At 37.0% G+C, this 16,434-nt stretch overlaps 1 protein-coding gene and 1 long non-coding RNA gene across 2 annotated transcripts; both read left to right on the top strand.

Moving 5' to 3' along the window:
- The first annotated feature begins 5,526 nt into the window (after positions 1–5,526).
- On the top strand, positions 5,527–6,822 carry LOC113349293. Its single transcript, XM_026593240.1, has 4 exons — positions 5,527–5,817; positions 5,919–6,047; positions 6,141–6,547; positions 6,738–6,822. Exons 1-4 carry the CDS (start codon positions 5,527–5,529, stop codon positions 6,820–6,822), a joined length of 912 nt encoding a protein of 303 aa, XP_026449025.1.
- Positions 6,823–12,323: 5,501 nt separating this feature from the next.
- Positions 12,324–14,284, top strand: LOC113331981. Its single transcript, XR_003351248.1, has 5 exons — positions 12,324–12,363; positions 12,805–12,944; positions 13,065–13,584; positions 13,755–13,843; positions 13,998–14,284. It is a non-coding gene; the product is annotated as an uncharacterized LOC113331981 (long non-coding RNA).
- The last annotated feature ends 2,150 nt before the right edge of the window (positions 14,285–16,434 follow it).

Raw genomic sequence — 16,434 nt, 5'->3', positions numbered from 1 at the left:
GTTGTGATCAGATCTACCACCTATCATTATCAACAACCCCTTATGTTTTTTTTTTTACGCGGTTTATAAATCAAGCAATCCAGTTCAGGTTTGAAACCCAAAGCTTTCTTAAAACGACCGGCCAACATATAGTGTATTGGCATATGAAAGGAGGTGGCAAAGTCAATACTCAAAATAGGCTACTCTCAATACTAAATTGGCCTGAAATGAGAAATGGGAATCAAAGTTATTAGAAAGATGGTTCAATATCTTTATAAAGAATCAGTGAAATTATAAATGTTGATTTGCTGCCATAATTTTTGCTCAATTTAAGTCTTTGGGTTCGTTATAAGTTGCCAATAAAGTGGACGCATCAGCCACACAAATAAAAGAGTAGATAAACATCCAAGTACATGATCCTTAAAACAATCACTTAAAGCAGAAGTAATTCCGGTTATGGTAATCCTCGAAAGCTCCTAAAATATGAAAGCAAGCTGTTGCTACTTCTCTGAGCTCCAATGACTTTGGTGGCTTCTGTAGTGTAGCCTACTCATCTTAATTATTAGTTAATTGCTAAGTTTAGATCATAAAACCATTAGATTATTCGATTGTCAACTTCATTTGTACTTAAACTTTTTTTTTTTTTTTTTTGGAAGAGAGGATATTATTCATGCACAAATAAATTTACACGAAGTAAATAACAAATACGCAAATAAAACCAGAGACGAGGAAGCTAAAAGATACTAAAAAGAAAAACAAAATCAAAAAACAAAGAAAAAACAAAGAAAAAACTCAAGTCCAAGAAACTAAAAAGCACATAAGCCGGTGGTGCTCTAATTAGCTTCGAACTTCCCAATATCTGGTGGTGCTCTAATTAGCTTCGAACTTCCCTCCCTTTACCTGTGGGATTGCACTAAAGCCACTCCTAGTAGCACTACAATTCCCATCAAAGAGCGCATGAAGCAAACACCTTGAATACCATGAAATCATTGTCACCAAAACTACCAAATACCACTCCATTACCTATGGAGCAAATCCCATAATGAACAACATCTGTTATTGTCCAACTACCTTCATATAATCAAAGAAGATCTTACATCTTCAGCGCCCAAAACCAAACACCTTGAATACCATGAAATCATTGTCGCCAAATCTGCCCTATACCACTCCATTACCTCATGGAGCAAATCCCATAATGAACACATCTATTATTGTCCAACTACCTTCATATAATCACTGAAGATATGACATCTTTAGTGCCCAAAACCAAACACCTTGAATACCATGAAACCATTGTCACCAAATCTACCCAATACCACTCCATTACCTCATGGAGCAAACCCCATAATGAACAACATCTGTTATAGTGTTATTGTTCAAAACCAAAACCAATGGAAGAAGACATGACGTCTTACACGCCCATAACCTAGAACCAATCGAAGAAGACATGATGTCTTCAACGCCCAAAAACAAGAACCAAAAACAAGAAGCCCACACAAACTTGCTTCACCAAAATCAGAATCATCAACTGAATACCAAAAAGAACCCTACCAAAACTACGTCGCTGGTACGCCATTGTCGTCGACAGAACCATGTTTTTGAAGAAAAATCCCTTATTTCTCCATCATCAGCTTTGAAACTGAATCAAGCACCACCATCAATCATTTTTCAGCCAAACGGGATGAAACCCTAGCTACACTCACCAAAATGATGATCTAGACATTATATAATCATCGATTAAGATCATCAATCCCAGAACTGACCAAACGGGTTTAATACTTAATAACACCTTAATCCCACAACTGACCAAACGAGTTTAATACTTAACAACACCATTGATAACCTGGACAAAAAACAAAACCTAGATCTAAGAAAAATAAAAAATACCTAATACTAACGAAGCAAAAGCCTCTCCTCGGATCTAATCCAAGAACGGACTAAATCCGAGGAGAGTAATGGCGGTGATTTTAGGTTAGGGTTTGGAAAAGGGGAGGGGATAGGAGGGAGGCGAGGGAAGAGAGGATGGAAATGCTGAAGTTCATTTGTACTTAAACTTAAAATTCTACTAGTTCACTACAACGTAAATTAGGGAGAGGGAGAAAAAAGAAATAACGCGTCTGAATTCTAGGTTGCTAGCTCCAAGAAATAACGCGTTTGTTTTGTCTAGAGAAAAAACAAACGCGTCAAAATTGTTGCTAGCTCCAAGTTTACGGTGTTATAAGAAAATAGTATCAGGGTGTTAGTCCTCAAGGGAGTTGGGGGAGTTGGGTGTAGTTGTGTTTTTTCCTGTTAGTCGTGAGGGAGTTCGAGGGAGTCTCTTAAAATCCCCGTTAGTCGTGGGAGAGTTTAGAAGAGTCTTCCCAACTCCCTAGAAAACCCCGTTAGTCGTGGGGGAGTTTGAAAGAAACTCTTAAACTCCCTGTTAGTGGTAAAAATTAGAATGATAGGGAGTTTTTTTTTTTGGGGAGTTCTGGGGAGTTGTAGGGAGTTTATAGTGTATTTTTGCCTCACTCCAAATCTCTCAAAAAAGTAGAGATTTTGGGAGAGTCTCTCAAACTCCCTACACTCAACACACCAAACTCTCTCAAACTCTCAATACTTTCTTACACTCCCTCAAAATCCCCAAGATTTAAAATACATTAAACTCCCTCCAACTCACTCGTGGACTAACCCCATGTACATCTCCTACATTAGTTTCACGTGTGATTTCGTTCATTTGCCGGTGACATTGAGGATAGCGTGCGTGATCTGGAATACGTGATTTTATCCGTACCCCATGCATCAATCTATAGATTCTATACTCATCAAATCTCTAACTGTATTGGATTATCACATTTTAAATTGGATTTTCTGAGAACTTCGCTTTGGTTGTTGTTTTATTTATTTTAGAAACACATGAATTGTGCAGCCAAGTTTTGAATCTTTTTGGGTATTTACAAAAATGGTCACACTTTGCTATTTCGGTTCACCAAATGATCCCACTGTTACAAAGTATTAGCAAAGTGGTCACTCAGTCGTTTACTGCAAAGTTATGTCACATGTCAGGCGTTTGTCGGGATGTTAACTTACCTAAATTCCCCTAAACCGTGTCATTTGCACGTGTGGGATCGAGTATGGTTGATTAACAAATCTCTAAACAATCTGGTACGTTGGATCAAAATAAATCAAAACCCTAGCTCAAATACGTGAGAGATACCATTTCCCACCTCATAACTTTGCCGCCTCTGTTCCCTCGCTTCTTCTCTGAAGAAATGAAGAAAAAGATGGCGATTCCATGAAGCAGTTACAGATCGTACTGTTTCTTCACATATTTCTTCAAAATCTTTTACTCTTCATCTCGATCTACTAGTTGTGAAGCGAAATACGAGTTGTGAGATTTGTGAACTAGTTATCGAACTGTGAAGATAATCAGTGTTAATTTTCGACATCAAGATGTTTACAAACATCACCAGGTAAATACCCTTCCACGTTATACTGCTTTTATAGATTATCAACTCGATTCAGAAACCCTAATTTTTTGAAATTTAATTTACAACTGATAAACCCTAAATTTCTAAAATTGGGGATTTGGGATTTTCTTATAAAATTTGTGTTAGGGTTTGATTAATATGTTAGTAAATGGTAATCATTGTCAGTTCAATTTTGTGCAGGAAGTATGTGAAGTACCCAACTAGGAATTTTAGGGTAGAATGGTTTTGGACAAATAAGGTTCAGTATTTTGATAATGTGGATGTTAATTCTGGTGGGTTGAAAGCATTTTGTGATAAAGTTCATGCTTCTTTTAAGTTAGCACGAATTAAGAAGGTTGAGGTGATTTGGATTGGTAATGATAAACCAGAATATATGGTTAATGATTCACATTGGTATGAGATGTGGGATAAGGATGTTGCTGAGGAAGGGTATGTAAATTTACGGTGCAATGTTAGTGATAGGATTGTGCCTCCTGGTGATGGATGTGCTGAAACTTCTGGTATATCAAACAAGAGAGACTCAACACCATCCAAGGTTATAAGAAGTTCAAGAACATGCATTAACTATGCTTCTTCACCAGTCATACTTGATCCAGAGATGTTTGCCACACCTAAGAAGAAGTTAACATGCAATACATCACCACATCAGGTCAGAAGGAGTCCAAGGATAATTAAGAGATCTGTTGATGCAGTTACTGGAGGTTTTAGCAGTAGCAAGAGGTTGTTTGAGAATGTGGATGAGTATGTGAATGAAAATGATTATGAGAATTTTGTCTTAAGTGCTGAGACACTCCAAGCTGAAAGGGAGTATGAGAACATTCAACTACCTAATCATGCTGAAGATGTTTGTCATCCCAATGATCATCCTAGTAGTCCAGTTTCTGATACTAATGAAATGGGCCTTGGTGTATACTGTCAACAATTACTTTAAGGACCACAATTGAGTTGACTATGTACATCCAAAGAAGTATATGAAAGAAGCCAATGAAGAACAAGCAAGTGTTGTGGAGTAGGAAGGTGAGCAGGAGGATCCTGACGGAAAAGTAATTGTTCCTTATGATGCTGAGTGTAATGAGGAGTACAATAGTGGTGGGGATAGTTCAAGCTCCGAAGGTAATTGTGTATCTTATTTGGTTTTATTACCAATATTTTTAGTTTTTTTTTCATGGCATTAGTCTGTTTTGCTTCCATATAAAAGAACTTACAAACCAAGTCCTTATGTGTATGTAGGTGTAACAGAAGTACAAGGACCCAATGAATGTGGTAATGAGCCAACTCATCAGAAACCTCATCCCTGGTACAACCAGTTTGAGCAAATACATGGTCCAGATATTGATGCAGATGGCAATGGAGATTTGTTTCCCGATGCTGATGGGAATACATTACTCATGGTTGATATTGACACAATGTTTGTGTGAATGGAGTTTATGGACAAAGATGACTTCAAGAAGCACCTAAGGGGTTATGCCATTAAGAAGAGATTCCATTACAAGCTGAAGCCCAATGAAAATGATAGGATTAAAGTAATATGCAAGTTCAAAAAATCTCAAGACTGCAAGTTCTTTATCTGGGAAAGTGTTACCAGGGGTGAACCAACTTTTACTGTGAGGAGGTTCAACTTAAAGCATACATGTAGCACTCAACTAAAGACCAGGAATAGAGCAGCTAATGCGGAATTTGTTGCTGAGTATTTGTATGACAAGATAAAGAGGGGAGATGCAATGCCACTGCCATATGCACTGCAAGATCAATTTTTTACTACTCACAACACCAATGTTCCATATCATGTTGCTTGGAGAGCAAGAACTATAACTTTGGAAAGACTCAATGGGAGCTATGATGAATCTTATAATATGATTCCAGCCTTTTGTGACATGGTAAAAGCAACTAATCCTGGATCTGTTGCAAATTACTCTTTTGGAAGATGAGTTTCAAGCTAACTTTAATAAGAGTTTATTTTTTATAGTAGCAGTACTATGTATTGCTTATGTATTATGTATAACCACATAAAATACTATGCTAACTTATGTTTTATGATTATGTTTGTTTCAGTGAGGACAAATGTTTTGAGTCCATGATGATTGCATTTGCAGCACCAATTGAAGGATGGAAGGATGGTGGTAGACCATTCATTGGTTTTGATGTCTGCCACTTGACTGGAAAACATGGTGGATGTCTAATGGCAGCTACAGGTTTAGATGGACAGAATGGGATTGTTACTCTAGCCATAAAGGTGGTAAGGAATGAATGTGGTGAAAACTGGCACTTATTTATGAAAGAGCTGTTGCCACTTATTGAAGACCATCCAACTGGGAAGATAACCTTTATCTCAGACAGACAAAAAGGTCTTCAAGAGTCATTGGATGAGGTTTTCAAATAACATTTCAAAAGATACTGCCTTCGATGAGTCTTACAATATTTTATTATTTAAAGGAAACCTTGTTATTTTTTAAACATTTACTATTTAAGAACTCTAACTATTGTGATATGTTTTCAACCAGTCATATGTTCAAGAGCTTTAAGTCTCACTTCAAAGGATCAAAGCTGCACTACCTTGTATACAATGCTGCAAAATGCTACAAGGAGAGACACTGGAAGGTAATCTCTCTTCCTAATTCACAATTTTCAGCTTTTTGGAGTCATGTTAATTATGGATTTGCATTTAATTAATCTTGTTTATGGTATGTGTAGGCCAATATAGATGATCTGATCAAGTTGTCACCAGCTGCTGCAGCTTATATGATGAAGGAAAAACCAGAACAATGGTCTAGGGATTTCTTTGACCCATCTGCATGTTGTGAGCATCTTAACAACAATTTCTCAGAGTCCTTTAACAAATTGGCTAAAACTATGAGAGACAAGCCTATTTGTACCCTTGGAATGATGTATGGCCAACTAGTTATGGGTACTATGTACAAAAGAAGAAATGTGAGTGCAAATTGGGAAGATGGTAAGTTGGTGCCAACTGATCAAGACTTGATTGATGAGATGCAGAAATGTTGTGGAGCATTAAAAGTTAATGGATCTATTATTGATAAGTTATATGAAGTGACATCAAAGACCAATGTTGTATTTCATGTTGATGTGGTTGAGGCTTTGTATGTCAACATACAGTGTGTGTGCTCATGGAAATGAGAATCAATTGGGCAGAGTGAGATTTATAACCTACTACACTTATTATTGCACTGGTTTAATGTATCTGTTTTAGTTGTTGTGCATTTATTTTTGGGTTGTTAGTTTTAATGGTTACCTATTTCTCACTTATTATTGTTATGGTTATTTATGCAGTTATTGCAACAAGTACTATCATGTGGAATCTTACAAGGCAATTTATGCACCTGAGATGGGGTTACTGATTGGAAGAGAAGAGTGACCTGAGGTATGATGTGTTTCTTTTTTAACTTTTCACATTTTGTCTCTTTCCCCTTTGTCCTTTAATGTCTTCTGATGTCATTTAACAATATTATTGTATGGAATCTTCTACTTTTTGGGAAAACAATAGTTTAAGTTTAGGATTTTCATTTTGTTTATATATACTTTATAGATGCTTATCTTTATCTTTATCTTCCTTCTCATTTCATTTTGCAACCATTGGGATAAATCAACCCACCCACAGATATGAGGAAACCAGGGAGGCCTTGCAAGAAAAGGAAGAGAGCACATGATGAACCTTACAGTCAGAAGGTGGTCAGAACTTGTAAGAGATGCAAGATGCCTGGTCACAACAGGAGGACATGTGCTGGTGCACTAGTTGGATCCAATCCAAAAACAAAAAGACAGAGAACTATGGTGGAAGGAGGAACTCACAAGATTACTTACTCAGATCTTGTAGAGCTTAGTACCAGTAGAAGGGCAAGTAAGAGGGGAATAGGTGGGAGAGGTTCTGGTGCATCATCTTCTCAACCTACCACTGCATCATCTTCTCAGCCTTGCAATGGATCATCTTCTCAGCCTACATCTGCTTCATCTTCTCAGCCTACATCTGCATCATATGGATCTAGAGGTGGCAGGGGTTGAAGAGGTGGGAGAGGTTCTAGGGGAGGTAGGTCTGGTGGTAGATATGTGCAACAGACATTGATCCAAACCATCAGTGGTGCTGTTGGGTTGTCTCATACTCTCTCTCATACCTTTCACAGTCCCTAAACCAAAGAAGGTGACCTTCTCTGCTACTTAATGAAGACTTGTTGCTGGTAGTTAGGATGGATGTTGTGTTGGGTTTAGTTTAGTTTCAGTCCCTTGTTGTTTTGGGCTTTTTTTCTTCTTGTTTGAATGGATATTTATGGTGCTTGTTACAATGGATTTCACTGTATCTGTTTGCAGTTAACTTAACTTAAGAAGACTTATATTAAGTAATTATTAATGGGTAATATATGTAATTAACTTAATTTCATGTCTTTATTGGTTGTTCATTGTCACTGATTACATTTTACATATTTAGATTGCCTATTTGCTTGCATAGTTCTGCCATTTTCAGGGTTGCAGCTTTGGTTTCATGGAAAAGAGCATCAGAAAGCCATTGAAACTGCAGACAGTTGGTACATTTGAGGTAAGCTATTCCAGAGTTATGTTCATTTTTACATATATTTAATGTTATTATGCCCTTACATTTCTTCTTCTTGCAGGGTTGATTAGCCCATGGAAAGTTGATTTTTGTATGGCTTTTGTCACCACAAGCAAAGCAGGAAAGTGGAGATGGAAGCTGAATTTGCATTGCTTTTCCAGGTGTTGTAGCATCTGCAAACCACTCAAAGTATGGGCATATGGAGCAGCTGAAGAACTTCTCACCTGGATGATCATCTGTTTGGGCTTTCAACAACTTCCTCAAACCATTGCAAGGTACCATTTTGCATCTAGAATAGATCCATGGACAATCTATTTCCTCATGCATACCTTTCTCACACATTAAACAGTAGTTGTTGATGCTGCTGATCTTGTTGTTGCTACTTGATGTCTTCCCTGAACTTCTGCTGCAATATTCTTCCATCTTGCCACCGCCCATTCTAAACATATTAGTATATGAGGATTGTGAATGATGAATGAGTGTTAACTGTGTATGCAGGTGTGTGGTTTTATAATGAAGGGAAAGGAAAATAAAGCCGTTGGGAATGGTCACATTTCTAACCACATAGAAAACGCCACGTGTAACCATGCCAGGTGCATTTCCACGTCTACAAGCTGTCAGGTGGCGTGTCAGTTCCACGGATGCATAGATCTTCCACATATACGTATGTTAATCATGGTTCAACTACCATGGTTAGAAGAGACCAAGGGGTAGATTAGTCAGATAGTTTACCGTTTTTTTCAATTTCTGTGTGTCGGATGGAAAAATACCAGTTTGTGATCACTAATTTAAAGTGTGATCATTTTGTAAACCAATTAAGGATAGTGTGAGCATTTTGTAAAACACCCAATTTTTTTTAGCTAGAATAGGATAATGCCACCAAGGTTCTTGGAGAGGGTTAGTTTTATAATCAATTCTTCATTCGTACGTTAATAGAAAAATATGAATTAAGAAAGAGGTTATGGCCAATCAAAGAAAGCGACATGTTATGGCTGATTGCTTGTAAACTTGTTAGAGCAAAGAAAGGGACAAGTTATGGTCGATTGCTTCTAAAGTTGTTAGAGCAACAATATGATGGTGTATTTTTTTTTTGTTCCTTTTCTCAAATGTAGCCAAGAGCAACGACTATGGTAGTCAAACTAATTCCAAGAAGTTAATTGAGCAACAACTATTGGATGCAGATATTAGTTATCCTGTCACTAAGAGTAATTCCAACGTGACTAGCCTAATTTGATAGTTTGCCATGTCATGTGGATGGATAAACTCACTTCTACGCAGTGGAAAAATTGGATCCAGAGACATAAAAATGACCGTTGCATATTGGTGCGGTCGTACCAGATCGCGTCGTCCCAAATTGAGCCAAACCTCGTCTCAATCTGATACGACTTTACTAAGTTGATGTGGTAACGATAATATTTCAACAACAAAATAATAACCATATTTTCTCTATCCCTATAAATTCAACACAAATTTAATCTTCTATATTCACAACAATTCATTCTTCTCTATATATTTTCAACAAAAATTTAAGATTCTCTACATATTTGTAGCACTCTGTGGTAACAACACAAGAAACTCATAGGAATTTATAAAGTTGTGGAATTGCTAATTCCAGTTTGAATACATTTATTTTAACGAATTTCATGGTGGTATCGATCCTTATTTGGCAGCGTATGACCCTGCTAAAGATACAGACATTGCTAAAGTATTTATTTTGCGGGTACTTGGCTCATGTTTTTTTTTTCCCAATTCAAACTCAAGTATTCAAGTAAAATGGCTAGAGGCGTTGCAAGATATGGAAAAGACTGCCGATTATGATTGGGGGTCCGCTGTCCGAACTGAATGTACATTTGTCTCGATATCACATGCATAGGTTCGCCAAACATCGCAGGTCTATAGGGCCTCGTTGAGGTAAATATGGTAATACATTCCATCGGCTTCAAATCAGTTTACAAATATTGTCTCCTAAATAAGGTTTACTTTTCTTAGTATGTTTTTTACTTCAGCTTCAGTGGTATACATATATCAACATTGGTGTACCAAGACTTTATCACTACACGAAGAAATATTTCCTAATCGTAGCAAGGTATGGCGAGATAATTGGTATCCAAAACAAAACAAAAACAAGAATGAACGAGATAACATTCATGTGTGGAGATACTAGTGCTTGATTATGAATAAACACAATGGTATTTGGAAATTGTGTGTGGATTTTGAGGACTTCAATACTGATAAATCCCAAAGGATTAAAGAATTTTCACTCTAGTGAATGGTGTTGTACAGTCTTGTCAGTGATATTGGTGTTTATTATTTTTGGGAGAGATGTGGTAAACAGTTAGTTAGTCGAGTTGGAGAGTCACATAACCCTCCATGTTTAGATACCGTGTATAGCTCGAAATACGTATTACGGAAGAGAAAATTCTGGATAAGGTATAAGAGACTAAATTCACCTCTTGTGACGAAGACCAACATGAGAAATGGTATAAGAATGTTATCACTACACCATATTGGCCAGATAGCAACTCAAATTAGCAACGGAAACAGAGATGTTGGGAATTTTCAGTTGCGAATTTATGTTACTAAATATTCGAGTAGTCAAATACAGTTGCGAACTTCGCAACTGCTTCAGCACAGTTGATATTAGCAACTATTTTTTTCACGCATGCCGGTTACGCGTGTGGCAGCAAACACCTGCAAACACTTGAGTGGTATGTTTTCGCCCCATAACTGCTTTTTTATTTTGAACTGGAAATATTATTACACCCCAATATCGTTCGACGGATAGATGTTAATCAAAAATACAAAGGGTGGTGATTGAAATTCTTATCTCTTTATTATCGATAAATACCAAGGGTGGTGATTGAAATTCTTATCTCTTTCAATTATTATCGATCCCACGCAAATTCTTCTCTCTTTATTATTGAAATTCTTATCTCTTTATTACCATTTCTCATGTTGGTCTTCTTCTTCTTCTTCTTCAAACTTGAGCTCTTGTTTACTCTACAGCTGAAAATCTAGATCCAGTATTTCTAATCGTTATCTAGGGTTTCAATTTTAGAGATGAGCAGGAGATTACTTTGATCGATCTACAAAAGGATGCAAATTGGAAATACGTGTAACAAGTCTCTTTCACTATATTTGATTTGATTTTGATGCTTAGGGTTTTCTTTGATGAAGAGAGATTTGATTTGATTTTCATGTTAGGGTCTTCTGTATATTTCATAAATCACGAGTTCAAATGTCATTGAATCGATCAAATTTTATTGTCCTTTGCATTCATTCAAAATAGAGAAGAAAAAACAGAGAAGTTTCATAAAGTAATGTTCTTCACATCTCTCTACTTATATCTTTCTTTACTTTCATTTCTATGACTTGGTTTGGTGTTTCTGTATATGGGTTTCATTGTGTAAAGATATGGGTTTGTTGTGATTTGTCATGCTAATTTGAACTTATTCAGTTGATTTTAAACTTCAATTTTGTGTTTTCTGTAAAATACGTAAGTGCACTGAATTGTTTCATGATTTTTTAGACAGTAGGTTCTAATTATTGTTGTTTTTCACATGAAATGTTGGAGTAATTCAGTGTTGATACCGGTATTGAATAGGATGGAGGTAGAGGTGGTGGTGAAACTGGTGCTGGAGCAGGTTTTGTATGGACTTAGGTCTCTATGAAAACTTGTTAGTTATCTGTATGGCTAGGTGATGAAGAGTAGTAGCTCTCAGAAAACTTCTACAAGTCGGTATGATACCCTAGCTTTTCTTTTTCATTGTGTTTTTGTGTGAAAGAGAAATGGTTTGTATTAGTTGATTGAATCAGTTTCTCAAATTTTGTATTATATTCGAGTCCGAGTTAGCTGATTTTATTCCTGTGGTGAAAACCTCAATTGGAGGTACACGGATAATTGGGCGTCTTTGTGCCACACACTACTACTGACCAAGGTAAGTGAGGAGTGAAATAACTGAGCAGTGAAAACACATAAATACTGTGGAGTTGAATTTTCTTATGATCTCATTGTCAGTTGCTGGTTTTACTTGAACTTGTTAGCAATTATCCTGCTCAGATGCTGCGTTTTCGATAAGGCCAGCTTTCGGTAATCCCCGATCCCTGTGTACTCTTTGGGGAAGTCGGAGAGGCCTATCCGTGTCTCAACGAGTTTAAGCTGCGCTTTTCACCGTTAGTACCAGGCAAGATTCTGGAATCTTTAAGTGATTGCAATCAGTCAATCTCATCATCTTCCTTTGCTACTATCTATTCTAGTGACGAGACCTGATCCATGAATTCTCTAACTTCTCTTCCCTCTTTGTTACTCTTTGCAGCACCCAACTCTACCCCGGAGACCCTGCAAACTTCAAGGTACTTAAAAGTCTCGGAATACAAATCAGCATCAAGGTTAATTTGTACAAACATGAGTCTTCACCTGACCACCTAGAGAGCTTTGAAGTACTTGAGTTAGTTTGCTAGTTTGTTGTCTTTACTTGTTATCATTTTGTGGTTTAGATAGATCTAATGAATTCTTCTATCTGACAATAGATAGAATTTTGCTGTCTTTCACTGTATAGTTGGGGAATTTTAAGTTTAAGAGTGTAATTGTGTTTTACCTATTCAGATTTACTTCCGTGAATTTTGGGGTACCGTCACTGTCATCTCCATCTCGAGATCTTATAGTTACGTGGTCACATCTAATTCTTAAATGTGATTCAATCTGAGGCTTGTAGATACAGATTGATATGAATTACTTCGTTTTGAAATATTTTGTGCATCCTCTTATTAAAAAGAAATTTGTGGATGATGCAGTTGAATCCAACAAGATTTGAATGGTCGAGTGTGTCAGATCTGTCGAGATACTGTCGGGATTATGGAGAAAGGCGAAGTCTTTATTGATTGTGATGCGCGTGCATTTCTGGTTTGTTGACCCAATATAAAAGACTCAAAAGGTTAGCTTTTCTGATCTGATTGTTATTTCTTAGATGATTTTGATTTACTTTTATGTTAGAGTTTTTAGTGTTTTTGTTAGGCTTTGTAATTGTCAGGCTAATAAAGATTGTAAATGTCAGGGAGTCCAAGAGTTGAGAGAGATGATAAAGAGGATGATAGTGGTGTTGGTCAAGATGAAGTTGCAACTGCAGGTGGACTGATTGGCCTGAGATGCAGTAGCAATTTGCAGGGACTGAGTTGTTGAGTGGAACTGGAGTTGTGTTTGAAATGCAGTTAGGAGATTAAGATTGAAAGTCATGAGCAGATGGTGTTTGAGACTGTGGTGCTGAGAAGATGATTACAGGTGGTGAACAAAATGAATGGTTGCTGCAATGGTTAGTTTAAATTTAGAGATGCAGTCAAGGAGGAGATGCTGCTGGTGTTCTAATTGGTTCTGTCGAGGCAGTGGAGCAGGTGCTGGTGCTGTTGTGCAGTGGCTGTGAACTGAGATTGAATGGTTGCAATGGGTTTACTATGCGAGTTGTCTCACTATATATATATATATATCCATCTTTGCAGTCTGATGTTAATTCAAAGGACGATCTGAAGTCGGATGTTGAGGAGGAATGCTGGAAACTTGGTCCAGTGGAGCTAGTTAAGGTACGCAGAGAACCCTTGTGATGTTTTTCCTAATTTTCCTGTCTGAAATATATTGATGGAGTCTTGGAGATTATTGAAAAAGAATACAAGAGTTGTTACAACATGGACATAGATTGTTCCAATACAAGTGTTGATTGCAAAAAGTTTACATGTTACTTTTTTGCTTGCAGGTATGCGAGAACCATCCTCAGGGAGTTAGAGTTAGATTTAAAGATACCAAGGATGCTCACAAGTGTATAGAGCTAATGAATGGAAGATGGTAAGTACTGCAACACTTTCGTGTCCAAAATTCTTGTTATCATCATATTTGTTAGAGTTGGACACTAAACTAAGTTAGTCTTATTGAAATCAAGAGTAACTCTTATGTATACCATGTGCAGATGAAAATTGACATGTTACTTTTTTGCTTGCAGGTATGCAAGAACCATCCTCAAGGAGTTGTTCTGGTGATATTTAAAGATTCATAAGATGCTCACAAGTGTACAGAGCTAATGAATGGAAGATGGTAAGTGTTGCAACACTTTTGCATTCAAAATTCTTTTTATCGTTGTGGTTGTTAGAGTTGGACAGTAAACTAAGTGAGCCTTATTGAAATCAAGAGTACCTCATATGTATACCTTGTGCAGATACTCAAATAGTTGTTTACTTCTCTTCTTCTGTGATTATCTTAAATGTTGGTCGTATGTATGATTGAAAATATTCAATAAGCAATAGTGCATATGAGTATTTGCAGAATATGGTTGCTCTTCTTGTTTTTTTTTAAGAGTTATTTGCAGAATTGATTGATGGATTGAATCTCTGGGTCATGGGTAATTGCAGGATAAAATAGAATGGGGGGAAGTTTGGGTGACCAGGTCAACAAAGACCTTTTTTTTTTTGCAACGTCTACAAGCTGTTGCTAATTTTGTACCAAGTTGGTCATGGTTGACTTAGTCCAACACTTTCGCAACTGCTCTCTGTTGCCATTTTTTACCGCGACTTTTTGAGTCAGTCTTCGTTGACTTAGTCAATATTAAGCAACTAAAAGTAAAAAATTAGCAACCGCTGTTGCGAACTTTTTTCCTTGCAACTGCAAAAATAAGTTGCGACAATAGTTTTGAATCGAATTTCGCAACATCTATACTTCCGTTGCGAAAATTCGCGTCGCCACTGTTCGCAACAGCTGGCTGCAATTGCGACACCAATTTGCAACAGCGGTATACAATTGCAAAACGATGGTGTAGTGTATCGAACCGGTAATTGGTGAAGAAGTTTTAAACATCTATGGGATGGATTTTGTCGCATTAGGGAAAGCATTACCGAAATTGGATGTTCCAACAACCACCACCATTGATTCCAACTTTGTCTAGTTATCCTTCAATATGAGCTTCTTCTTCATCGGCTCCTTAAAGACGACGAACTAGATCTTCTTATTCGTCGTCTGGGTCTAATTTACCAGTTTTGAGTTGGGAGATAGAGACATAATCTTGGCGGAGAGCGTCGTATGGGTCCACATTGTCTCACAAGGTCTCGACCGTCCAAATTCTTATACAGGAACATCAGCAAGTCAAGAATAATTGAATCAAATGGAGATAAGAGATATTGAAACTAGACGTATATAACTACAAAAAATGTGCATAGTGGGGGAGAAGTTTAACTTCATTCCATACTTTTCTCAAAATTCAGCAACTCCATATTTCGAGGAAGTAGTGTTTGATAGAATTATTGAGAGATAATGATCACCTTTATTAATGTTTTGATAAATAAAACATTACAGGGAAAGAAAGCCTAGTATAGGCTGAAACAAAAAATACAGACAGATCCAGTCTATCACAGACATTTACTGTTAAAAACAGTTATTACTGTTAGAGCACTGCTCGGTCAAACTCGCAAGCGTTGCTATCTCAAGATTGTTAGTCGATATTAATGATCAAAACTATAAGTCTTGATTTAGTCTACTTATAGCAATATCTCGGACTAGGATAGATTGTGTAGTTGAGCATTAGACTTCACGATGTTCACCATTTGAAGACGAAGAACTACTAAGGAGAGCTTGTGGAACTTCATCAACAAAAGGTATGTGGAGATTAAAACTCATATATCACTTGGAAAGTCTATTTCTACTCTATCTCCTATATTGATACAAAAGTCGTATTGCTATATAGTATTCGGTTATGGACATTTGAGATTTTGAGCTGAGTTTAACTCGCTTACATATTTCTCGAAATATGTGTTGGTAAGCTTTCGCTTCAACCAAGTTCATCTTATATTCTTGACGAAAGTCAAAAGATGATCATGTGAAAATCACCGAGTAACATATTACATGGTTTGTGTGATACAATCATTTGGTGTAGACTTGGAATGTTTCATTATGATTATTTCAATAACTTGAAAATTGCTATTGCTTTGATGCTAATATTTCGTGAAAACAACTATTGTCATCCTCTAAGAATATTTCAATGATTGAAATAGAGTTTATAACACTTAACCATTATTGGATTATGAACATAGTATGTGCTCTTGCATATATGCGATCTTTGTCAGGAACTATAGTATGCATACCCGTATACCTGTTAGTTGTGAAATTCCGAGAGCCTAAGTACACATATCCGTACGTGTACTGGCGTAAGGTTTGGGTCAGGGAATTTCTGTTGTGTTTGGAGGTATGTGTATGTAATACCCCGTGTTTTTAGCATGGCGCATGATCAAAGACGCGTCATGGCCCGAGATGAAGCTTCATCCAAAGCTTCTGTTGGTAGGAAAAGGAACATTGTCCCTTAGACAATGTGTTGGCAATGGACAACCATCACGGCTGGACATCGGGGCGGCAGTAGACAGCCATCATGGCTGGACATTGGGTTGGAATGTACA

This window comes from Papaver somniferum, chromosome 1 (genome assembly GCF_003573695.1).
Source record: "Papaver somniferum cultivar HN1 chromosome 1, ASM357369v1, whole genome shotgun sequence".
Lineage (NCBI taxonomy): Eukaryota > Viridiplantae > Streptophyta > Magnoliopsida > Ranunculales > Papaveraceae > Papaver > Papaver somniferum.
The sequence above is the reverse complement of the archived record's forward strand: the minus strand, read 5'-3'. Positions and strand labels throughout refer to the sequence as shown.

What these genes read in the sequence shown, in the direction of transcription:
- LOC113349293 (XM_026593240.1), top strand. Translation starts at nt 5,527, where the DNA reads ATGATTGCATTTGCAGCACCAATTGAAGGATGGAAGGATGGTGGTAGA. An exon ending in ACAAGGAGAGACACTGGAAG is followed by an intron (nt 6,048 to 6,140) that starts GTAATCTCTCTT and finishes TGGTATGTGTAG; the next exon opens with GCCAATATAGATGATCTGAT. An exon ending in GTTGATGTGGTTGAGGCTTT is followed by an intron (nt 6,548 to 6,737) that starts GTATGTCAACAT and finishes TTATTTATGCAG; the next exon opens with TTATTGCAACAAGTACTATC.